This window comes from Myotis yumanensis, unplaced genomic scaffold (assembly GCF_028538775.1).
Source record: "Myotis yumanensis isolate MYYU_CA2020_CCGP unplaced genomic scaffold, mMyoYum1.0.hap1 SCAF_1, whole genome shotgun sequence".
Classification (NCBI taxonomy): Eukaryota; Metazoa; Chordata; class Mammalia; order Chiroptera; family Vespertilionidae; genus Myotis; species Myotis yumanensis.
This window is the reverse complement of record NW_027223752.1, coordinates 70046430-70072920: the sequence shown is the minus strand read 5'-3', so window position 1 is coordinate 70072920 and position 26491 is coordinate 70046430. Positions and strand designations below refer to the sequence as shown.

General features: G+C 37.8%; 1 protein-coding gene across 3 annotated transcripts in view; it reads right to left on the bottom strand.

Moving 5' to 3' along the window:
* The window catches only part of UBR1 (ubiquitin protein ligase E3 component n-recognin 1), a 141416-nt gene that overhangs the window by 43855 nt on the left and 71070 nt on the right, over positions 1 to 26491 (bottom strand). For all 3 annotated transcript variants that reach the window (XM_070424231.1, XM_070424248.1, XM_070424241.1), the window contains exons 23-33: positions 24387 to 24439; positions 22418 to 22520; positions 21894 to 21942; positions 21346 to 21500; positions 18518 to 18617; positions 17811 to 17920; positions 14247 to 14333; positions 10087 to 10268; positions 5242 to 5447; positions 3797 to 3890; positions 2418 to 2567 (exon numbers count right to left, since the gene is read on the bottom strand). In XM_070424231.1, coding sequence (XP_070280332.1) covers positions 2418 to 2567; positions 3797 to 3890; positions 5242 to 5447; positions 10087 to 10268; positions 14247 to 14333; positions 17811 to 17920; positions 18518 to 18617; positions 21346 to 21500; positions 21894 to 21942; positions 22418 to 22520; positions 24387 to 24439 — 1289 coding nt within the window. The remainder of the gene's footprint in view (positions 1 to 2417; positions 2568 to 3796; positions 3891 to 5241; positions 5448 to 10086; positions 10269 to 14246; positions 14334 to 17810; positions 17921 to 18517; positions 18618 to 21345; positions 21501 to 21893; positions 21943 to 22417; positions 22521 to 24386; positions 24440 to 26491) is intronic.

The window sequence follows — 26491 nt, the reverse complement described above, 5'->3', positions numbered from 1 at the left end:
GATTCTTGGGATCCTCTTGTCTGCTGTATATTATTCTTTATTTCAGTCAGTGTATGCTTAATTTCTAGTTGGTCCTTTTTCATATCCTTGAGGGTCTCACTAAATTTATTGGCGGTTTCTAGAAAATTCTTGAAAAACCTTATAATCGTGATTTTGAACTCTATATCCAGTAGTTTGCTTTCCTCCATTTCTGTCATTTGTGATCTGTTTCTTTGTCTCTGCATTTTTTATGCCTCCCTGTGTTGATAGAGTGGCTTTCTGTGCTAGGTGTTCTATTTGGCCCAGTGGCTCAGCCTCCCCAATTACCTGAGGTGGACACTCTTGGTGCACCCCTTTGTGGGCTTTGTGCACAGTCTTATTGTAGTTAAGCCTTGATTGTTGTAGGTATCACTGGGAGGAATTGACCTCCAGGCCAATTGTCTGTGAGAATCAGCTGTGTCTACAGTGGGAGAACTTCTGTGCTGGAGACACCCTTCTGGGGCAAGACTTGCTTCAGTGGGGCTTTGGTGCTCACTGAGTCTGCCCCCTGAGTGTGTCCCTTATGGATCTGAGGAGTTGTAATCTGGATGGTCCCAATCTGACCACTTATTTGAATGACAGTGAAGTTAAAATATATAATAAACTGTGCCCAAATTCACATATCTAGCTACAAACTTGATCTAAGAATTCTTTTAGTTCTCAGTGTATTATGACTGATTATGACCATTTTTCTTTAAAAATACTAGTTTATTATTAGTTTTGATAAAGTTTTTATGTGCTCTTAACTTTAATAATCTTAGATTATACTGATGTTGATTTTCTAAAAATAAAAGTGGCAAACAGAATTACATAGGTAAGTTCTATTGTCTAATAAAAATGTTATGTATAATTATGTATTTCAGATCCTAAGTAACAAAAGTGTTACTATAGCTTAAAAAAAACGTCACAGGATTCAGAGAACCAGTTGTAAGGATCAGTTTAACTTGAGAAAGAATTGCCCTGAAGCACCGTATTCTTAAAGAAGGTGCTGAATGTTCCTGTAGAGCAGCGGTTCTCAACCTGGGGGTTGAATGACCCTTTCACAGGGGTCGCCTAAGACCATTGGAAAATACATATATAATTACATATTGTTTTTGTGATTAATCACTATGCTTTAATGATGTTCAATTTGTAACAATGACATTGGGGGTCACCACAACATGAGGAACTGTATTAAAGGGTCACGGCATTAGGAAGGTTGAGAATCACGGCTGCAGAGAATAATTCCTATGTTTAAGAATCCTTATTTGGGGAACCATTATGTAAAAAAGGCTAACAAGAAGTTGGAAAATCACTATTTTATTATGATTTATTTTATCTTTGTTTTCGCCTGTATAGTTAGGTATGGCTTTGGAGTCAGGTCTGGGTTCAAATCCTGGGTCTTTCTTGGGATAAATAAAAACTATTCATAGTCTTCAATTCCTTATCTTTAAATGGAAATAATAGTACCTACGTCATTAGACTTTTTAACAAAATAACCTCAATTACTGGGAAAAAGACAGATAAATCGTTCTGATGCCACCATTTTCCAAAAGATGACATTCTATATTCCCACGTGTTGAGTAAATGACAATATCCAAATTAGATTTTCTAATGAATGGAATAGTAGAGAAACAGCTACTTATCGACCCTACTTGTCAAATCTATAACCTTTTAATTCTTTTGTTGTGGAAAAATGTTAAAAGTATTTTATTAACAAAACCATTTTCTTTTATGTTATCATTATAAATTCAATAAGTTTTTAAAGAAACTAAAATAGTAACAATAAATAGTATTATTATCATCAAGTAGAACAGTGAGAAAAAGAAATACACAAGTGAGTGTTCTAGTTTTCATTAAAAACTAATGAATTTGCTGTTAAACTGCAGTTACAAGATGAATCAGGTATTTTTTATTTACTTGTATAGTTAACATTTTGCCCATGTCTCTAAAACGCTAACATTTGGATCTGCCAAAAAATAGAATTAAAATTAATACTACAAAGACATTTAGAGGAACCAAACTCCAAATAGCAAATCTAATGGTGGCAAAGAACTATATGAAAAAAACAAATCTTTGCATCTTTTCTCCTTCTGTGAATGCTGAGAGAGATTAAAATTCTATTGCTACTATCTGGAAGTACCAATTCAGTTGGAAGATTTACATAAAACATAGATTTGAAAAAAAAACAAAAAAACAAAACAAAAAACCCATAGATTTGAGTAAATGAATATTCCAATTATTTTAGAGACCAAGAATTGGAGCTAATTTTAATCATATTTTCAAGTAGCATGTTATGAAATTAAAAAATATTACTTTAAATACCAAAAAAGAAACTAGTAATCTAACCAAAATATGCATACTGAAAAAATTAAAGACATCTTTTTATGAAATTAACCAAAACATAAATTAAAATATACCTGTTTATTGCTCGAGGCTGCAAAGGAATAATGGGGATCACAGTATTGCACAGAGACTTGCAGAGGGGGCAAAGATATTCTCCACTTTCCAAGTCAAAAAGGTCAACGTGAATACGCTGCTGAAAGCTCAACTGTACAGCTTCAAAATATCTGCAAAATTCCAAGACATAGGTCCATTCTCATGTATCCTTGTTCTAATCCAAGTGAGAAAAATCTGAAATTTTGGCCTCAATGTACATCTTTAAAATCCACATGCAAAAATACACAATTACAATTATAGAAGAAATAGGATGCCCATTCTATTGGGGTAAAACTGAAGGATTCAGCAGGGTAGAAAAAGATTTTTAAATTATTTTGCTTAATCATAACTTATCTCCTGCCTCAGCAACATGGAGATAGAATGTAGACACTATTTTCTTCAGTTTCTAATGACCAACTGAAGTAGCCATTGGCTAATTAGGAAAATTATTCATTTTAATACAATGCCAAAAGAGTAAAGCCTATACAAAAGATTTCCCAGTAATTACATTTCTGAATTGTTATTTCTTTTGGAGATAGAACTAGAATTTCTTGTCCTATTCTATCTCAAAATTATGTTTCAGCCCTAGCCGGTTTGGCTCCGTGGACAGAGCAGCGGCCTGCGGACTGAAGGGTCCTGGGTTCGATACAGGTCAAGGGCACATGTCCACGTTCCGGGCTCGATCCCCAGTAGGGGGTGTGCAGGAGGCAGCCAATCAATGATTCTCTCTCATCATTGATGTTTCTATCTCTCTCTCCCTTTCCCTTTCTCTTTGAAATCAATAAAAATATATATTTTTTAAAAAGTATGTTTCACTCTGTTTTGAGGGGAATGAAATTTTTATAAAGGTTACTGTTTCTTTTACACAAATATTGAGCAACTAATTAGTTTGTGAAGAGCAAGTGCAGCCTGGCTGGTGTGGGTCAGTGGTTGAGTGTCGACCTATGAATCAGGAGGTCACTGTTCGATTCCTGGTCAGGGCACATGCCTGGGTAGCAGGCTCCATCCCCAGTAGGGAGTGTGCAGGAGGCAGCTGATCAATGATTCTCTCTCATCGATGTTTCTATCTCTCACTCCCTCTCCCTTCCTCTCTCAAATCAATTTTAAAAATATATTAATAAAAAAAGAACAGGTGCAAAGGAATCATGAATTAAGTGAAATTTAAGTTTGTAACTTTACACACCAATTTCTAAGAGTGGTAATGTAATGAGTATCATACAAATGAAATTAGTAATTAAAACCACTTCAATTATTCAAACAAGGAAGGAAAGAAGACATGAGAAAATATGCTTTTTCGTGGCCTTTAGTGAACTTCAATATTCCTAGTTTCTTTCAAGAATATGTCAGAAAGACAACTTACTTCTGCCAGCACACCGCATGCATTACATGACCACAGCTTCCTGTATAAGTTCCATATGCCAAGTCTGAATCCATGAAAAGTGGGTCCAGGGATTCTGGTATAGGAAGACAAAAATGATAGATATTATATTCATCTCTCCCACAGTCATAAAAATGGGGGTGGGGGGAAGAGGTTATCACATCTAAAATTCTAATCATAAACTTTCTAAGGTATGTGCAAGAAAAGTGTCACACTACCATGATAGCAGAATCTGTATTCTCAATATTAATTAAAAAGAGGAAAATATAAAAATGATTCTAAAATTAGTATGGATTAATGACTAGTTCTATTCTTGATTTATATTTTTATTTTGAACATTAGGTTTAAGTTGCATTATCTTGGTTGTTGAAGTTATTATCTCTGACTCAAGCAAATTTCCTTTTGTAATTTGACTGGGTAATTTTAAGGGATATTTAGGGGCATTATAATCCACTGGATATAAGCACACACTACAGGATTCAAAATTTGGTTTCATTACGTACTTATAAGTCATGGTCTTGGGCAATTTACTTCTCTGTGCCTCAGTTCCTTTGTCTATAAAATGGAGCCCATGTTGGTACCTAATTCATAGGGCTATTATATGGATTAAGTGATTAAATACACAGAAAGCACTTATTCTGTGCCTGGCATATGGTAAGTATTCAGTAAATGTTAAAATCAATAGGGTATTTTAAAAATAAAGCTATCTCTTGTTGTGATATAAGTGCAATACATTGGCTAATTAATTTCTTGCCAAGAAAATGCTTACCAGGAACCTGATCATGAGGCAACAATCAGACATATCCACAATGTAAGATGCTGTATAAGACTACTGTCTTGCATTCTTCAAAAAAAGTTATTATCAAGGAAAGAAAAAAGGCAAGTGACTATTCTAGATTAAAAAAGACTAAAAGAGACACAACTAGAGCAACACATAAAACATGTCTGGATCCTAAATGAAAATGTCTAGTTAATAAAAGATGTTTTAAGGGTAGCTGGAGAAATTCAAGTATTGATTTCGTATTAGGCAATATTCCTGAAATATTATTAATTTTCTTACAGTTATAATGGTATGGTAGTACCTAACGGATTGTCCTTAGTTTTAGAAAATGCATGTGGAAAAATTTAGGGATGAAAAATCATGATACTTGCATCCTACTTTCAAAAGATAAGAGCAATGAGAAATGAGGAGGGGAGCAGAGAGAGAGAGAGAGAGAGAGGGCTAACAAGAATTAAAATTAAAAAATAAAACAAAGCCAGTATGGCACGTAAAGACCCAAGAGTCCATTTTACATATAGGTAAACTGTGATTTGACCAAATAAGGCTAAATACAATCTTGCTCCCAAAGTTCTTCCAGATAGTAGTTTTTCTAATTATATAATATGAAAAGAAATGCTCAAAAGTATATTTATTATACAATACATACCCCCTGAGAATTCTATGGGTTTCCCCCTGTGCTGGGTTAAGGCGGTGGATTTCTGGACACAGGCCGATAATACCATGGCATTATTTTCTATTTTCACCTCTTGTTCTTCTTGGCAGAGGATGCATGTCAGCACCTCCTTTTCAGTAATAGATGGACCTCGTTTAGGACCCAAAGCAATTCTAGAGTAGTCACTGACTGGTGGGGTGCTACCAAGAGAAACGACCAGAAATGAGGATACATGTTTTGGTCACTTGTATTATATCTTGGTAGATTTTAAGTAATCATAGGGCAAGAACTTTAATAAAAACAAAATAAAAATTATATTTAGTAATATTAGCTTAAAATCCCCCCAGCCCCTGATATTTCTGGCTTTTATTAGTGAATTTGCTTATTATAAAGTACATTTTGTGTTGCTAAGTACAAAAAGAGTAGATCACAAAGTAGAATGTACCAAGAAGCTAGGTATCTGTTTTTACTCTGATTATAAAAGTAAAACATACTTATTAGGAAAATTTAGAAAATCTAGAAAAGTATAAAGAAGAAAGTAAGATGCATTATAATTATACTCTCACAACCTAGAAATAATTACTTGTGTATTTCTTTCCAGTCTTTCTATTTAGAACATTTTTACATAATTAAGATCATATTACATATATACATTTGCATACTGCTTTTATTCACTTATATTTCAATATTTTATGTCATTAAAATGTCTTTAGAAACTTTATTTTTAAACGGCTGCACAGTAGTCTTACTATATGTGCTTTAATAGTTTTATCTATTCCCTCTTATTAGTAATTTAAGTTTCTATTCTGTTTTGGTAGCTATTAAAAATGTTACACTTTAAATGATTTACCAATTCTTAGGGTCAATGTGTGCAATAATCTATAATAATAAAAGGGTAATATGCTAATTAGACTGTCCTTCTGGACAAAGCCACAGCAGACAGGGGCCGCAGCAGAGACCCCCAGCTGCAGAGGTGGCAGACAGGGTCCAGGGCCAAGGCCTTTGCCCGAATTTTGTGCATCGGGCCTCTAGTAATGTAATAATAATAATAGTAAATATTTATTAAGCACTAATTGTGATGTGAGGCACACTTTCAAATTCTTTACATTATGTTAACCCATTTAATCCTTCCAACAACCCTCTGAGGTAGGTACTATTGTTACCTCCATTTTTCAGATGAAGAAACTGAGGCCAAAGATATTAAGAGACTTACCTAATGACGTATCACTAGGAAATAGCAGAGCCAGGATTTAACCCAAGTGGTCTGACTTCCTAGGCCATACTCTGAACTACTCTGCAATACTACTATCTGTACAAGAAGCTCTCTAAAATGTCATAGATCATTCAATAAATGAGGAATAATTTAAATGTTCATTATCAATGTAAATGGAATTACATAATACAGAATACTATGCAGTTTTTAAAAGGTGGGTCTCAGCTAGGTGTGGCACCACCTCCTAGAAGGCATCCAGCAATATGTGGGTAAGGTTTAGTTTTTGGTTATCATAAGGACTAGGGGACACCACTAGTGTTTAGTGGATGAGGGACCAGAGAGGTTAAATGGCCTGCAATTCATGGAGCATGAAAAAGAATGGCTGCCCAAATGTCAAGACTGATAAACAGTCTAACAACATATATAAATTTCCAAAACATACTATCATGTGCAAAGTTGCAGAATATGTACATAATGCCATATATTATGCAAATAAAACAAAAGGCTGAATGATACTATATGATTCCTATGGCTGCATATATTCATTGTGTAATAGCACAGTAAAAAACTATGACAAGGTCTATGTAAAATTTATATCTCTCAAAAAGGGCAGAAAGGGGTCCAGGGTTTGGGAAAGTGCTCAAATAGAACTTCAGCTTTAACTCTATTATTTGATTTTTAGAGGAAAGTGAATTAATATAACCATGTAATTGTTTTTGTTTTAAAAATGTAATACTATATTTGTGACTCTGGGATAGGAAAAGCCTTCTTAAACATAATATAAAATGTTAAAACTCAAAAAGACTAATAAATCTGTTTTATCAACACTGAAAACTTCTCTATGGCTAAACTTCATAATTAATGTTAAAGAAACGGGAATATGAAAAACATGCAACAAGTTTAGTATCCATAATTTTAAAGGACTTCTATAAATCAATAAGACAAAAGCAACGCACTCAATAGATGGGCAAAGGATAATAACAGGCAGTTCCTGGAAGACAAAATGTAGCAGGCTAGTGAACTCTCACATGAAAAGATATCCAACCTGGTACTAACTAGTAATCAGGAAAACTTGGTCTGACACCAATTTTGATTATATCCAACATTTTCAAGTACCAATATAGTAAGTATTGGTGAGAATGAGGAAAATAGACACTCTTATATACTGTTGGGAGTAGAAATTGGTAACTCTACTTTGGAGGGAAACATGGCAGTATGTATTAAAATTTTAAATAATTACGACTTAGCCCTTTCACTTATTAGATTCCACCCTTGAGAAGTAATTGTACAACTGCACAAGGGGGCACATAAAAAATGTTCTGCACACACACATGTTGTTTACAATAAGAAAAAGTTTGGAAGTAAGGGGGAAACTTAAATGTCCAAAGTAAATATTGTGTATATATTCACAGTATAGAAAACTATGCAGCAGTCTTAAAGAATGATGTAGACTCTATACTATACATCTATATATATTGACATGAAAAAAATTATAAAACAGTGAGGGGGAAAAAGCAAGCTGCAAAACAAAAGGCATGCTAAAATAAAAATAAGCCACTAAAAAACACAAGACTCATTATTTCTTTATGTACACCTGTTAATAAATGATTGAAGACAAAAGAAGAGGTCTAGAACAAAAATTATGTATAGCAATGGTTATCTGTGAAGAAAAATCAGGAATATAGAGAATGGTCAAAGGGGACTTATTAATTTGAGTTGTTTTTAATGAGAGCACATTCATAATCTTTGTGCAATCAATCAGGCAATAAAAAGAAATAATGAAAGCATAAATAATGAAAGCATTAAAGCCATTAATTAACCCTGAATACATTTCCTTGTTTTGATAAACATACAGTACTCTTTTCCATTACTTTCTAAATAGTACATTGTTAATATGTAAAACTAGAGAGTTGGGACTTTCTGCTTATTGTTTTAAAGTTTTGTATTAATTTCTAGTGTTATTACCACAGTCAGCCAAGGATAGCTTACCTTCATACCATTTTTTAAAAAAATCTTTAAAATATACAGTCATCATTGTTTGTAGTTTGCTAGCATGCTCAGCTTCAGGATTACAGACACATTATGTGGAGTATAATGTTTCTACTGTTACTGCAAAACAATTTCCCAAAAGTATCCACAATACAAATTATTTTAAAGAGTTGTGAAAGCTTGTTTTTAAAAATAAGAATAGGAAGTATTTACAATATTTTAAATTGGAATGCTTTTCAAACTACCGTTATTTTTGCCTCCTCCCTATTCTGATTGTATCTATATATACAGCCCACAAACCATGGCTCTCAAAAGGCTAATCGATGATAATGCTCTTTTTCCCAAGAGCATACCATAGGGCTCAGAAAACCAGACTTACATATTCCCATTCCAATGTGCTATCCATGACAACTATATGCGTTGTCTTCTATCTCTTAAAGAAAAACATAAAAATATAAACCACCTTTTTGTGAAGGATTTTTTTTTCAGTCTGCAATAATTGTAATCATTATTAGAAACTAAAGGCCCGGTGCATGAATTTGTGCACGGGTGGAGTCCCTCAGCCTGGCCGGCGATCGGGGCTGATTGGGGCAGTCTCACCCAGTCCCGATCGGGGCCGGCTGGCCAGGGGACGGGACCACGGGAGGTTGGCCAGCTGGGGGGAAGCACTGCGGGAAGTTGGCCAGTAACAGGAGGCTGGTTGTGGGAGCGCACTGACAACCAGGGTGCAGCTCCTGTATTGAGCGTCTGCGCCCTGGTGGTCAGTGTGCATCATAGCGATCAGTTGACCTATTGTTCAGTCGCTTAGGCTTTTATATACATAGACTAGAGGCCTGGTGCACGAAATTTATGCATGGCCGGGGAGAGGGGGTGCCTCAACCCGGCCTGCACCCTCTCCAATCTGAGATTCCTTGGAGGACATCCCTCTCACAATCCAGGACCTTGGCTCCTAACTGCTCGCCTGCCTGCCTGCCTGATTGCCCCTAACCCCTCTGCCTGCCTGCCTGCCTGATCGCCCCTAACCAGCTCTGCCTGCTTGCCTGCCTGATCGCCCCTAACTGGTCCCCTGCCGGCCTAATCGCCCCTAACCGCCTCTAACTTGGCCCCTGCACCCTGGACCCACGCTTCCCTCCTCTGGCTGGCCGCAGGCACCTGGGACCTGGGCTTCCCTCCCTCTGGCCAGCTGCAGGCACCTGGGACCTGGGCTGGCTTTGCCTGGGCTGGGCCGCAGGTATCCGGGATTGTGGGTGGCTTTGCCTGGCCGGCTGCAGGCGCCTGGGGCTGTAGACGGCTTCACCTGGGCCAGCCACAGCCACAAGTGCCCGGGCCTGGTTTTGTCAGGGAGGACATCCAGAAGACGTCTGGTCTAAATAGCATATTGCCCTTTCATTAGTATAGATAATAAAAATGATGTGGAATATATGAACTGATATGTAAATGTGTATCTAAAAAAGCCCATGTATATAAGACAACAGGAGTCAATTTCTATTACTTCTGTTCACATCTTCCTCTCTTTTTGTCTTTAAAAATAGTGTAATTTCTTACTATAAAATATATTTGGAAAAACGTTATTGGAGTGAATATGTACTTTTCTTCCCAAAATGGATTTGCTAGTTTTTAGTTTTGCTTTGTTTTACCTCTCTTCCTCCATAATGGAGTCCTCTTTTCCAGACATTTCTGACGCACTATCATACATGAGCTTGTGAGTTTCAATGAAGTTTTTCTGTAAGGCAGACATTTGAGCCATGATCTTCTGGCGGTGCAGCCTAGCAGCTTCAGCTTTTCTTTTCCGTTCTGCTTTTTCTTTATCATGAGTAATCTGTGTATGATGAAACCACAAAAATTAGGTAAAAGCTAGTGTTATAATTTGCATATACTGTTCAGCCAGGCAAAATTTCCTAGAGTAACAGTCTGATAAAATTGATTACCCCACACCTTAAGCCTAGATTCAAACTTAAGTCTCAAAATTAGCATACTTTCCCATCATATCATGCAACTAATTGCTTCTTTGGTTACTTAAATAATTTAATATAAAGGCCAAATACTTTAAATACCTAATAAACTGTCTTTTATACTCAATGCAGGTACATCAAGAAAAATATTAAATGAAACAAAATTTTGAAATCATTTGTTAATCATTGAACCACTGACATTTAACCAATTTAAGCCAATCTGATGATGTTCAACAGTTACTCTTAGACCTGATGTTAAGACTAAGATCTTGAACAGTATTATTGAGATGTACTGGCATTTTTAAAAAATTAATCTTTATTGTTGAGATTATTATGGATGCCCCTCTTTATTCCCCCATAGCTCCCCTCCACCCAGTTCTCACCCCACCCCAGGCCCTCGCCACCTTACTGTCTGTGTCCATAGGTAATGCATACATGCATATAAGATCTTTGTCTAATCTCTTCCCGGACCCCCCCAGGCCCCCAACACACACACCCTTCCCTCTGAGAACGTCAGTCTGTTCCATTTCCATGCCCCTGGTTCTATTCCATTCACCAGTTTATTTTGTTCATCAGATTTTTTATTCGTTTGATTTTTAGATTCAATTGTTGATAGATAGGTATTTGTTGCCATTTTGTTGTTCATATATTTTATCTTTTTCTTCTTCCTTTTCTTAAAGAATACCCTTCAGCATTTCATACAATACTGGTTTGGTGGTGATGAACTCCTTTAGCTTTTTCTTGTCTGTGAAGCTCTGTATCTGACCTTCAATCCTAAATGATAGCTTTGCTGGGTAAAGTAATCTTGGTTGTAGGTTCTTGCTATTCATCACTTTGAATATTTCTTGCCACTCCCTTCTGGCCTGCATAATTTCTGTTAAGAAATCGCCTGACATTCCTATGGGAACTCCCTTGTAGGTAACTAACTACATTTCTCTTGCTGCTTTTAAGATTCTCTCTTTGTCTTTTGCCCTTAGCATTTTAATTATGTGTATCTTGGTGTGGTCCCCTTTGGGTTCCTCTTGTTTGGGGTTCTCTGTGCTTCCTGGACTTGTAAGTGTATTTCTTCACCAGGTAGGGGAAGTTTTCTGTCATTATTTCTTCAAGTAGCTTTTCAATATCTTGCTCTCTCTCTCTCTCTTCTTCTAGCACCCCTATAATTCGGATGTTGGTACGCTTGAAGTTGTCCCAGAGGCTCCTTACACTATCTTCATATTTTTGGATTTTTTCTTTTTGCACTTCTGGTCGGGTGTTTTTTGCATCCTCGTATTTCAAATCATTGACTTGATTCTCAGGATCCTTTAGTCTACTGTTGAATCCCTGTATATTATTCTTTATTTTAGTCAGTGTATACTTAATTTCTGACTGGTCCTTTTCCATTTTTTTTGGCATTCTCACTAAGATCCTTGAAAGTCTAAGTACCTTGGAGATTTCTAGAAGATTCTTGAGTAAACTTATAACTGTGTTTTTGAACTCTATATCCAGTAATTTGCTTTCTTCCATTTCTTTCATTTGTGACGTTTCTTTGTCTCCACATTTTGGCTGCTTCCCTGTGTTTGTTTCTATGTATTGGGTAGCTGCTAAGTCTCCTTGAGTTGATAGAGTGGCCTTGTGTGGTAGGTGTCATATAGGGCCCAGTGGCTCAGCTCCCCAATCACCTGAGGTGGACACTGTAGGTCAGTGGTCGGCAAACTGTGGCTTGCGAACCACATGCGGCTCTTTGGCCCCTTGAGTGTGGCCACGAAGTTTCAATTGCACTGTACGTGCACGTCCGCACGTGGTATTTTGTGGAAGAGGCACACTCAAGGGGCCGCAGTTTGCCGACCACTGCTCTAGGTGCACCCCTTGCTGTAGCTGAGCCTTGATTACTGTTGGCATCACTGGGAGGAATTTACCCCCAGGCCAATTAGCTGTGACTACAGTGGGAGAGCTGCTGTGCAGGAGACAACCTTATGGAGCAGGATTTGCTTTCAGTAGGGCTTTGGTGCTCACTGAGTCTGCCCCTTGAGTGTGTCGTTTATGGATGTGAAGAGTTGTAATCTGGTATAGTCTCACACTGACCACTGGGTACACTGGCTCTTGGGTCTCCAAGGAGGTGCAAAGTCAGCCACTGCCTGGGGCCCTCCAGCAGGAGCTACAGAGAGATCTGCAGATTCTTCCTCCTTGTATCAGGTTTGTAAGTGCCCAGACAAGGCCCAGCTGTGAAGCAAGGCAGGCTGGTGATAGGTTTGAGCTCCCTGACCCAGCTGCAGCTTGTTTGACAGGTTTTTAGCCTGAGAAAAGGCAGGCCATTCATATGCAAAAGCCACTGCACAGCTTGGGTGGGGTTGTAAATTGGGTGGGGCGGGGTCTAAGGGAATCACCAGGTGGAGGAAACAGAAATGGCTGCCAGTCAGCTCTGCAACCTAGAAGGTCCCTGCATGAGAAAATGACTAACGCGAGCACCTCCGTCTGGAAGAAAGCTGCCCCCGAGTTCCTGCCCTGATGCCAGACAGTGCAGTTTCTCCCTGGATGTGTCTGCGTCTCCAGAGCCTCACCCGGCACTGGAGCTCAGAGGAAGCTCCCGCTTTGTAAATTCAGTTCGTGGTGCTGGCCTTTTAAGAGGAGCAGCTGGGTCTCCAGCAGCCTGTGTGTCACTCAGCCCCAAGCTGCACTGGTTTTTACAGTGCGTAGGGACTTGTTTTCCCAGCTCTGGGACCCTGGGCTGGGCGTCTGGTGTAGGGCTGGGACCCCTTGCTCCTTCGGGCGGCCTTCGCAGAAGCAATTTCTCTCCCAATTAAAAAGGCGGCACACATGGGTGGCTGGACCTGCCCCTCTGTGCCTGTGCACCTCCTACCAGTCTCAGTGTACTTTATTCTTTACTTCTCTAGTTGTAGTACTTCCATTCTGCCAGCTTTCTGGTGGTTCTGGAGGATGGTTATTCTATATTTTAGTTGTAATTTTGATGTGGTTGTGGGAGGCAGCGAGTACAGGCATTTGCTTACGCTGCCATCTTTTGTACTGGCATTTTTTATTATGTCTTCTAACTTAAGCCCAGTGTTTTCCTTTTATAAAGGATATTTAATAAATACAAATAATATTCTAATTTTAAGATTAAAATAATCAAAACCTGATTCATTATATTAAGAAAATTTATAACCTAAATATTACTATTTCATTGAATCTAAAATGTACCATTCTCTATGTTCCACTAAGAATGCGGCTGATTAAATTATAAGAAGCTACTGATTGTAAGACATATCCCAATATCAGATATTAAAAGTTTTTAAATTAATGAAGTATTTCCAACAGAGCTCCACCACACATCTATTTCCTCTGACTTTGTATTATATTGGATAAATACATGTCAAGTACCACTAATCCCTGCAATACAGAAGCTTAATGAGCCCTGGCCAGCATGGCTCGGTGGTTAGTGTGTTGGCTTGCACACCAGACGGTCACAGGTTTGATTCCCAGTCAAGGGCACATACCTGGGTTGCAGGATCGATTCTGCCCTCGGTCAGGGTATATATGGAAGGCAACCAATTGATGTGTCTCTCTCATGTCGAAGCTTCTCTCTCTCTCTCTCTCTCTCTCTCTCTCTCTCTCTCTCTCTTCCTCTCTCTCTCTCTCTGTCTCTCTCTCTCGGTATCCCCCATCCCTTCCACTTTCTTTAAAAATCAAAGGAATAAAATATCCTCACTCCTTGGATAAGGATTTAAAAAAAGAAGCAGCTTAATGAACAACAGAAAATGGACATCTCATGTACTTTACAATAGGTTCCTTCTAACAAAAAGAAGCAGTTCCTTTATACCAGCAAAGTTCAAAGACAGAGATGAATGTCACCATTATTATAATGTTATTACCTCATCGTTCCTAATAGATTCTGATCCTGCTGCAGTTGCTACAATTAAACAAGATTTTTCTCTTAATCGCTTCACTGTGTCAAACATCTGAAAAACAAATAAAATGTTAAAACATTTGGTTGCACTGATCAGGAACAGAAAAATTCACTAATCTGATTTTGTCATCAAGTATCCAAATTTCTTTGACTAAAACCACACACACACACACACACACACACACACACACACAGTGACTCCTAACTGTGACAAACACCTCCCCTATTTGATTAGCAATGGAGCTAAAGAGGAGGTTCCAGGAAGCAAAATAAACTGATTCAATCTGCAGGTGTTACCATACCTCTGCTTTTGCCAGGGAAAATAAAGAATTTAATTCTTTATATTTACATATCCTACCTAATAAAGAGGGAATATGCTAATTGACCATCGCACCCTCACAAGATGGCGGCGCACAGTTTCCTCAGGCCCGCCAGGGTGGCAGGTGTGCAACACAGCTGGGCCCACCCCCAGGTGGATCCGGCGACTCTGCGAGCCTGCCTCCGGAGTTACCCAGTCCCCAGCCGCCCAGGGCCAGCCTGAGGTGCAGGCAAGCCTCAGATGGCGGCTGCCCGTTGCCTTCCCCTGATCGCCAGGTTGCCTCTCACCCCTGAGGGCTCCCGGACTGTGGGAGGGGGCAGGCCGGCCTGAGGGACCCCTGCCCTCAGGTGCATGAATTTTCATGCACCAGGCTTCTAGTCTTCTCATAAGAGGCAATCCTGTTATATACAAGGTTGCTGTTTCCTACTTTTCATTTTCACTTAATCATTTATCTTCAGAGGTATTTCCACAACAGCTATCTTATTCTTCATACTAAATATCAGGTTCCAAAAATATGAAGGTATAAATTTACTGATATTTTGAAGGAGCCTCAATCTCATGTGGAAAAATCTCCCACAAGAAACTTACAACACAACTTTACATTACTCATTTGGAAAAAATACCCAATGTTTATAAGAGCAAACACTTATGCTTTTTGTATATTTTGACAATGAACTTTGGTATTTCAACTAAAACTAAATTTTCAGGAATAAATCTTCAATTTATAACATCTTATCTGTAGAATATAAATGTTGGACTAAATGACAGTTCAGTTTACTTTCTTAATAAAGTTAGAATAGTTAACTACTTCTCTTGTTTCTGTTTTGATTTTGTATTTTAAATTATTATGTTGGTAAATTTAACTCAAATACAAAATATTCATGAAATCTACTTCAAGAAAAATCTTAATAATAACATCTTTATCTTACAGTTACATATCCAATTACATTAAGCTTATTTAAGGAGTGTCTGATCCTATATAATAAAACCCTAATATGCAAATGGACCAAACGGTCGCTATGACAAGCACTGACTACCAGGGGGCAGATGCTCAACGCAGGAGCTCTGGTCAGCCAGAAGCCAGGCTCACAGCTGGCGAGCACAGCGGCGGTGGCAGTAGCCTCTCCCACCTCTGCTGAAGATGGGCAGTAGGGAGCGAGAGCCCCGGAATGCGAGAGGGATGTCTGCCTGCTGGCTTAGGCCCGGTAGGCAGACATCCCCCAAGGGGTCCTGGACTGTGAGATGGCACAAGCTGGGCTGAGGGGACCCCCCCAGTGCAATAAATTTGTGCACCAGGCCTCTAGTTACATAATAAAAATGGCAGACTTCTTGAAGTACAAATCAGTACAAAGATCTCCATTTGATATGAATGTGGAAAAAAATCATTCTATATTCTAATTATAAAACAATTATCTAGCTGATAACATCAGAATATTTTAATAAATACAGTGAGGGGAAACCCCATAACCTTGGTTTCATGTTTCCATGTGGAAGGTTTTCCGTTAAAGAAATATTCCTGGCCTCTATCCATAACCCCTTATACACTCCTTCCCAAAGGCACAGCCATCCACCCAATAGTTCAAGCTCCAAATCCAGAAGTCATCTTTGACTCCTTAATTTCCCCTCCCATCAAATCTATCAGCAAGTACAATAGATTCTACCATCAAATTACCTTAATCAGTTTAGCTTCTCAGCATTTGCATCCTAGTCTAAGTCATACTTACTTCTACCAGGTTTACTGCAAAAATCTTTTAATGGTTTCCCTGATTTTATAATTGTCCCTTATAATCCATTTACCCCACAGCAGAGTAATCTTGTAAAAATATAGGTAAGATATTGTCACTTAAAATCCTTCAATGGTTTCCCACTGTACTCAAAAGTAAAATCCATCACTTTACCCTGACCCAGTGATGGGCCAACCTATGACACACGTGTCAGAGGTGACACGCGAACTCATTTTTGGGTTGATTTTTCTTTGTTAAATGGCATTTAAATATATAAAATAAGTATCAAAAATATAAATCTTTGTTTAACTATGGTTGCAAATATAAAAAAATTTCTATATGTGACACAGCACCAGAGTTAAGTTAGGGTTTTTCAAAATGCTGATACACCAAGCTCAAAAGGTTCGCCATCACTGCCCTGACCTGTAAGTTCCTATAATGACCTGGCTGCTGGCTACCTCTCTGACCTTGTTGCCTATCTCTCTCTCCCTCTCCTCATTGTACTCCAGTCATGCTGGCCTTCTTTCTGGCCACCTTAGAGCTTTAGTTTTGCTGTTCCCTCTTTCTAGAGTGCTCCCCCAGATTCTTATGACTGGTTTCATGACATTCAGTTCTAATGTCATCTCCCAAAACAGACCTTTTCTGATTACCCATTTAAAGTTACCCCCTATTCATGTGAATTATCCTGGTATTGTCTTATTTACTGTCTGCATCTCAGTTAGTATATAAGCTCTATGATAGCAAGCACCTTATCTGTCTTGTTCAGAGTCTAGCAATGAGTACAGCACAAAGTTGGATTCAATATGTTAACTGAATAACACACATGAATACATTTTATTTTTTTAAACTCCACTAAAACATAGAGAAAATAGAATTACTAACATGAAAACATAGGAGTAAGCATAAAAAATCAGAAGTAGCCCTGACCGGTTTAGCTCAGTGGATAGAGTGTCGGCCTGCAGACTGAAAGGTCCCAGGTTCGATTCCAGTCAAAAGCATGTACCTTGATTGAGGGCACATCCCCAGTAAGAGGTGTGCAGGAGGCAGCTGATCGATGTTTCTCTCTCATCGATCCCTCTAACTCTCTATCCCTCTCCCTTCCTTTCTGTAAAAAATCAATAAAATATATTAAAAAAAAAAACAGAAGTAAATGACTTCACAAGAATATAGTGGTTTAATTTTAGAGGCAAGCAGAGGATTCTTCTTTTTTAAAAAAATATATTTTTTATTGATTTCAGAGGGAAAGGGAGAGGGAGAGAGATAGAAACATTAATGATGAGAGGGAATCATTGATGGGCTGCCTCCTGAACACCCCCTACTGGGGACTGAGCTCGAAACCTGGGCATGTGCCCTTGACTGGACTCGAAACTGAAACCTTTCAGTCCACAGGATGACACTCTATCCACTGAGCCAAACCGGCTAGGGCACAAGTAGAGGATTCTTAAATAATTAAACCAAGATATAACCAGTTATTTTCCAGGTTTACCTGGAGTATCCATGTTATCATGTCCTTCTGGCCTTCTAACTGGGGAATTCCTTTGAGTTTTTCCAAAAGCATTTGTATATTCTGAGCATTCATGGCCGAACTTCCTAATCCTTTTTTAAAACACAAAAAGTACATGTCACAAGTAAATAAATTGCTTCATAATTATGTATAAATTATAACTTATAGCTAATATTATTCAATGGATAAGCAAAGTTTGCAATCAATCCCTTAAATACATTAAGTTTTTAATGGAAGAATCTGCAATTACAGGAAGTATGAAGTACTGAATTAAACAACTTGAAAACTTGAATTTACTTTAGGTCTCTCTTGCTCATTGTCCCTTGGGGCTGGTGAGTAAAAGCTAATCTTACTGATCTGTCTCTTGCCTTTCCTCCACATGTTTCATGTTTGGTAAAAGTACTTAAATAAGAACCAAAGCTCCAAAAATATGAAAGTGGGAGCTGTTATATATCCATAAACTAAATAGATTTATGATGTCTTCAATGATCTAAAAAAAAACCTGTGTATAAATAGAAATAAGATGCTTTTCTCCTTTTGGTCTTATAAGCAATATGCCTGGAGTGTGCTTTGAAAAAACTCTTAATCAGGTAGCATTTAATAAAAATCTAATCTAAACTTATTCTGTTCTTCTAGGTTGAAGACAGTACAAAAAGGCCACCTTATCCTTCGCTCAGCCTAAAACATACTTGAAGCCTTGTGGTAGAAGTCAAAGGTCACTTCTTCCTCAGGAGCTTTCTGAAGCTGCTGCTTTTCTTCTAGTAACCCCAACGCCAGAATATGAAATGCCTATAGGAGAAATATAGGAGAAGATCTTTATGATTGTGCTTCTTCAGGTAAATATATTTTAAACAGATGAATAAAAATAAGCAATCTGATAGGTAAAAAATGGGCAAAGGTTACAAACTAGAAGTTTACAGAAGGAGAAATGATAAGTACACATACAAAAAATGTTCAACCTCACTTAATAATAAATAAGTGTGAGGTGAAGCAAGATCATCCTGTTTTTCCCCTACAAGAGTGGCAAATTTTTTTTTTACCATTTAGTAAAATACAAAACTGGCAAAGGTGTCGAGAAGCAGGCACTTTTCACCACACTGATGATGGGAAAGTAAACCGATGTAACATTTTTGGAAGCCAATTTGACAACATCTATAAAAAAATGTGAAGGTACAGACCCAGTATACTAGGAATTAGTATGATAGATAAACTCACTTAACTATACAAAGATATTTATATAAGGATGCACATTTTAGTGTTCTCTGTTATACAAAGACCTAAAAGCAACCTGACGTCTCTTAATAAGAAACTGGTTAAATGCATTACAGATATGCCTACAATAGAATCTGTAGCTTTAAGATTGAAGTAGGCTTATATGCACTAATGTGGAATAATTTCCAGACGATACAAACCTTTAACAATGCTTACTTCCTAGGAATAGCACGGAGAGTTAGGAAGAGAAATGTTAACTTTGATTTCAAATATATCTGGTATGGTATGAAATCTTTTTATTGCCATTTATTTACCATTGTTATAACAAAAATTAAGATACACATACAGTATGACAGCATTTAGAACCTGCAGGCCAACAATAGCTAAGAAAAAAAGAAAATTTAGCCTAGATCTGTCTGTCATCAAGTCTTTATTACACTGTCTCTTCATAATACAAGTGAAATAGAAAAAATATATAGAAAATTATGACACAATAATAACTTGGAACTTTATTATCAGCAGGAGCAGGATATCTACACTAATAAAAGAGAAACATGGTAATTAGCGTACGACCGCTACCCTTCCCATTGGCTAATCAGTCAATCCTTATGCAAATTAACTATCAGCCAAGATGGCGGCCGGCAGCCATGCACTGAAGCGAACAGGGAGGCTTGCTTGCTCCACTGATGGCGGACTCCAATGCTCCCCCCCCCCCCCCGCCCCGACTTGCCGGCCTCTCAGCTGCAACTCTAAGCAACTATGTTGCAAATATAGAAGCTAAACAAAACCCTAGAAACCGGCTTTCAGTCAGCCGGGCTTCAGCCAGCCGGACTGCAACATTGTATCAAATACAGAAGGTAAAGGCCAGAAACCTGCTTTCAGCAGCGAGGCCTCAGAGCTAAAGCTGGCCCAGAATAGAAAAAAAGAAAAAGAAAAAAGGAGCAGTTGGGAGCTTCAGTCACCCGCCAGCCTGAAAACGGCCCTCAGCCCCTCAGCCAGACTGCCAGGCACCCCAGTGGGGACCCCCACCCTGATCCAGGACACCCTTCAGGGCAAACCAGCCGGCCCCCACCCGTGCACCAGGCCTCTATTCTATATAGTATAAGGTTAATATGCCTCCCAGCACCGGGATCAGTGGAGCAGCAAGGCTCCCTGCACCGGGATCAGCGTGACAGGGGGCAGCGCCCAAACCCCCTGATCGGCCCTGCTCTGTGCGTGACAGGGGGTGGCGCTGCAACCTCCCTATCGACCCTGCCTTGAGTGTGACAGGGGGCGGTGCCCCAACCCCCCAATCGGCCCTACTCTGAGCGTGACTGAGGGTGGCATCGCAACCTCCCAATCTGCCCTGCTCTGTGCATGACAGGAGACGGCGCCCCAACTCCCCAATCGGCCCTGCTCTGAGCCTGACCAGGGGCTGCACCTAGGGATTGGGCGTGCCCTCTGCCACCTAGGAGCAGGCCTAAGCCAGCAGGTCGTTATCTCCCGAGGGGTCACAGACTGCGAGAGGGCACAGGCCGGGCTGGGGATCCCCTCCCCCACCGAGTGCACAAATTTTTGTGCACCGGGCCTCTAGTCCTATATAATAAAAGGCTAATGTGCAAATCAACCAAATGGCAGAACAACCGGTTGCTATGACACGAACTGACCACCAGGTGGAAGATGCTCAATGCAGGAGCTGCCCCCTGGTGGTCAGTGTGCTCAGGGGGAGTGCTGCTCAGCCAGAGCTGGGCTCAGACCTGGCAAGTGCAGCAGCGGTTGTGGGAGCCACTCCTGCCTCCACAGCAGCCCTAAGGATGTCCGACTGCCAGCTTAGGCCTGCTCCTCAGTCAGACATCCCCCAAGGGCTCCTGGACTGAGGGAGGGTGCAGGCCTCTTATATATATATATATATATATATATATATATATATATATATATATATATTATATATAAATAAAAAGGTTCCCAGAAGTAAGGGTACTAAAAACATGATGATGTGTCACTAAGGAAATCTGTGCCACACCTAAGCTTTTTATTTTTTAACGTGTTTTTATTGATTTCAGAGAGGAAGGGAGAGGGAGAGAAATATCAATCATGAGACAGAATCACTGATCTGCTGCCTGCTGCACAACCTACTCTGAGGATCAAGCCCGCAATCCAGGCATGTGCTTTGACCAGGAATCGAACCATGACTTCCTGGTACATAGGTCAATACTCAACCACTGAGCCACAGCAGCAGGGCACACCTAAGCTATTTTTAATGACCTCTGTGTCTCAGGTGCACTAGTTGTGGTTCTGACTCAAGTAATATTTGAGGTTTACATACCATCTGGAGCATTCCTTCAGTCCACAAGTTAGAATCTGTGTCTAATGCCCGCTCAAATATGGTCCTGAGAATGTACATCATGATATCACAATTGAGAAGGTTAATCACTTTGCTGAAAGCAGGACAGAATTCAGGAGGTGGTGGTGGTGGTAATGCTACAGTAGAAGAAAGATGGATGGCAGAAGAGACAAACAGGTACATTTTTATTTGGGTTATTCTACATGCTAAATTGCAAATGTCGAAGTCATATATTACATGTGAAAACAACACAATTTTTATTACCTTTAAACCACTAAAAACATTAATGTCAAGAGAAATATAAATCACTATGTCAATCACCCAAAATAAACTCCATTTGCTATAAATTTAAAATTATATCACCACTGAGGTGGGCCATGTCTTAAAATGTGAACAAGAAACAAAGGGTTCTTTGCACTTGTATTAGTTACCCACACTAAATAAACAAGAAACAAACCACTATATACTCAGCTGATAATAAAACCACAGGAAATAGTCAAAATGAGTCAATTCAGAATCTCACTTTTTACCTTCATCTTTGTTTTCTTGTTTTCTCTTTTTCTTCTGCATATGTTCAGCCTATATATTAAAAAAAAAAAAAAGAAAAAGAAAAAGAATACAGTCTATCTTTAAATATACTGCTTGGCAAGCATGACACAAATGGAATACTTTGAAGCAAGCAGGAGAGTTCCACCAACCTACCAAAATATTTTATATACTGAAGTATGTATTCAAAATGCTACCTTGTTCCAGAAGCAAAATGATTGTCCTAGGAAAGTCTCTGCAAAATAAATGGGTAATATCCTTCCTCAAGAATTTAGTGCCCATTCTCTCAGTCAACAACATTTACTTATTGTCTTTTTCTTATAGAACATAGAAAATTTGAACATTACCTGTACACTAGATAACATTATTGATTCCATTTTAATTTCTTGGATGAAATAATGGCCTCTATTAATAAAAACGAGTATGAAACTACAGAAAACCCAGAAATTTTTCTGTGGATTTAAAAAGCATTTTAGGTTTATTTTCTGAAGAGGATATCTTTTCCTACCTTGCTATGCTGTGTTTTGGAGTAATGATAAAAGTACATATTGAAGTCTTTCAATGATTCATCTTTTAGTTCATAAACTCCATGGCCTGATACACCTGGTTTCCTAAACAAATAAAAAATACAGAGATGAACTGCAGTTGTCTTGAAGAATAGAATACAGACAAAATAAGAACATAAAAAGTAATCTAAAAGTCAAAATCTAGCAGGAAAAAAACCATAATTATATCTCACTCAGCTGGCTTAAACTGAAATGACAAATTCATTCCAATATTAAAATTAAAAAATACACTGTATGCTCAAAGTCCTGATAACGGCTAAACTGTGTTTCATAATTATGAAATTCAAACAAATCTAAGGAAGTTTATTTTATACTACCTATAATTGATTCCATGATCATTTTAAGTTCCTAAGGATTCTTTTTTAGCCTCTGAAACCTAATGGTTGTCTGTTCAACTAAAGCACATTGTGTTATCTAAGGTCAAATCTAAAAATGGTAGTGAGACATCATGTCCTCAACAAGTTGTAGATAAAAAATATAGTGTTGAGTCCTCTATACAGCACTGTAAGGAGAAGCGTCAAGGCCAAACGGAGTACACCATATTTGCTCTGCACTTTAATAGCTTTTTGTTTCTATCTAATTCTTAACTTAAATGTTTAACTGAACATTATTAGAGTATTTAAAAAGCTACATCCTATTTTTAAATTATTTGAAACTAGTAATGTATCTATAAATACAATACTATAACAAGTAGAAATTTACTACCAGCATCAATCTTTAAAATTCTAAGAATTAATCCACTTATAATCTTATTTCCATTTTATATATCTCAATCAAAGGATTGTAAAATACTGTTGATTTTTAAATGTTTTTACTGATTTTAGAGAGAGAAGAAGGGCAAGGGGGAGAGAGAGGAACATTGATGTGAGAAAGAAACATCAATTGGTTGCCTCCTGTATGCACCTCAAATACACAACCTGGGTATATGGGTATATGCCCTGACTAGGAATCAAAACGGCAACCTTTTGGTGCATGGGATGGGATGACACTCAACTGACTGACTATATTGGCCAACACATAAAATACTGTTTTAAATCTACTAGAGATTTTCATGTTCAGGATAAACAATTTTTCAACTTTGGGTGAAAATACTTGCAACCGTTTAAGATGACTGTGTTTAACTTAGGATAGAGATTTTCAAACCTTTTTCAGCTCATGGCACACATAAAAAAATTGCTAAAATTTGGCAGCACACTAAAAAATATATTTTTTGCCAATCTGACAAAAAAAATAGCATTATTTTGATTCATTTACATCAGACAGCTATTGCTGTGTTGGCTGTTGTCATTTCTTACTAGACAAGAGGGAAGAGAGGTCAGTGCCCCTAAATAAATAGGTATTGCATGTTTTGAAAATTCTTGCAGCACACCCATTGAAAATCGCTGCCATAGGACAACTACTGCATGCCAATTTATGTGTGTGTGAGAAAACACTTCAAAATTGAATTAAAATATGTAAATTTAAAATTGGTTGTGTATTGAATCTGCCTCAAGGTCAGTAAATATACAATTCTTTTTAAAAACAAACAAACAAACAAAAATAAACCTACTAGATAAGTCTAAAATTAATATGTAAAATGAAAATTTATAGAATAAGTTTACCATATGAAAATTTATAGAATACATAAGTCTTGGCGTAGTTGATGGGAAAGACTATGGGTAAGGTTTCTTTGTTACATACTAAGTCACTTAATATCACACATATGGGTATTTCTCATTCACCTTCCCCAAATACTCATTTCTTCAACAAACATGTATTAAAGTGCCTACTGTGTGCCCCTTGTTCTCTTTCTAACACTCTATTCTAGTTCTTGGGAATTCAAGCAAGAATTTCTGAGCTTCTACAACGTATCCAAAATACAAGACCAAAGATTGCCTACTCTCAGAATAAGCATAAGCATTAAGTACTTACTTAAATGTGGCTACTTTGTTTATAACATTCTCTAAGCCGGTTTCATTATTTTCCTGTTGAAACATAATTTTTATTATTTTTACCTTCATATAATGACTTTTTCTTCTCTTACTGAGAAGTAGAATTCATTTTCAACATTCCTGAAGTACTTTATACACAATAAATGAAAGATCAATTTCCAATGTAAAAAATTAGGTCTAAACACAATTAACTTTGTTTGGAGGGAACGATTTCTTAATAGAGGTAAGACCTATGTATAAACTGTTTAAGGAAGAAATTTTATCTAAGTTTGCCCTCATATGCATGTACACACACACACCCCCCAAAACTGGTAGTTCAAAGAAAAAGAACTTTATGTAGTACATTCATTACCCACACCATTTAAGCACATGCCCATGATGTACTAATTGCTAAAATGGAGGTAGCAAAATAAATGGGATCTACAGCAAAACACATATGTAAGTGTCCAAATGTAGTCTGGCTTCTGCAATTATATATATTTTTTCTAATTGCCTGAAACTTTTCTTTGAACAAAGATTTTTTTTTTTTAATGAAGTCATTTAAAATCAGGAAAAGGACCTAGTTAAGATAGTAAACTAAGATCATAGATTCCTAAAGTCTTGCAAAAATTAAGAAAGACTCCTTTAAAAAATTGTACTTGGGGTAAGCAGTAAAAAGTTAGGTATACCTGAAGCATTTTCTTTTATTATAAGTATGATATGTATATTACTAGCAGTATGTGAAATTACTTTAAGTGGCACACACATATTTTTAAAATTTTGAATAATTATTCACTTATTGTAATATGTATTAAAAAAATAATCCAGAACAACAAGCCTACTATTTCACTGATATTATTGCTTAGAAAGATGCTAAGGAAAATGTAAGTAAGTTGATTTTAAAATGTATTCATAATTATAAAATTGGTGAAAGGATATCCCAAAATTATACAAGTGACATGCCAAATGGTTACAGTTTAAGAATTAGTTAACAGGAACTAAACTTATCAGGGTGGTCATTTTGTAAGGTATATAAGTGTCTAATCTCACTACGTTGAATAACTGAAACTAACAATATTATATGTCAACTGTAATTGGAAAATAAATAAATTTTTTAAAAAGTGAAACTGGAAAAAGATATAAATAAAAAGATACAAATTGGGAGTAAAAGGGTAACCAATAGTCAAAAGTTATCTCTATTCTACTTCTCTGGAAAGCCCTAATAGTACAGATAATTCTAATTCTCTTTTAAGAATCATGTTCTAATTCATAATTAAATCTCAAGGGAAAAAATATGAGACTCATAATCTTTAAAACTATTACTTAAATATCAGTATTTACAAAAACATAAATATCACCCATGGCAGACATGAAAATGCATCCCAGACCTCTAATTAGATGGACTACAGATACTAATACAGGCCCACTCTGGGAGAAATGAAACATTGTGTAGGCTACCAGCAATCTACCATGCATCTATCTAACCTTCCTTCCTTCTTTCTTCCATCTGGAGTCAGACTTGTATCACAGTCTGATGGCTCCCCACCGGCCTTACCCAGCTTCCTCACCATTTTCTCTCCTAGGCATTGTTCCTAATAAAATCTTAAATGTTTTGTCTTGACATCTGCTTCTCAGAAGACTCAAACTAACACCCACCCAAATAATCTCAATATTTTAGGTAGCCCCCACCCCCCACCTTTCCTCTGAAAAAGTCGTATTTTAAGTAAACAAAAGGTCAAGGAGTTTCTTGCTCTAAAACGTCTCCTAAATAGCCAGAATGTTTCTAAAATGTTTCCTAATGCCCCAAAGCCCAGACTTAAAATTTATACCACTAAAGAATGAATGGTGCCCTAACCAGTTTGGCTCAGTGGATAGAGCATCGGCCTGCAGACTGAAAGGTCCCAGGTTCGATTCCGGCCAAGGGCACAAACCTTGGTTGCGGGCACATCCCCAGTGGGAGGTGTGCAGGAGGCAGCTGATCGATGTTTCTCTCTCATCGATGTTTCTAACTCTCTATCTCTCTCCCTTCCTCTCTGTAAAAAATCAATAAAAAACATTTTTTAAAAAAGAATGAATGGTGACGGTTTTACATCAGAAGAATTTGCT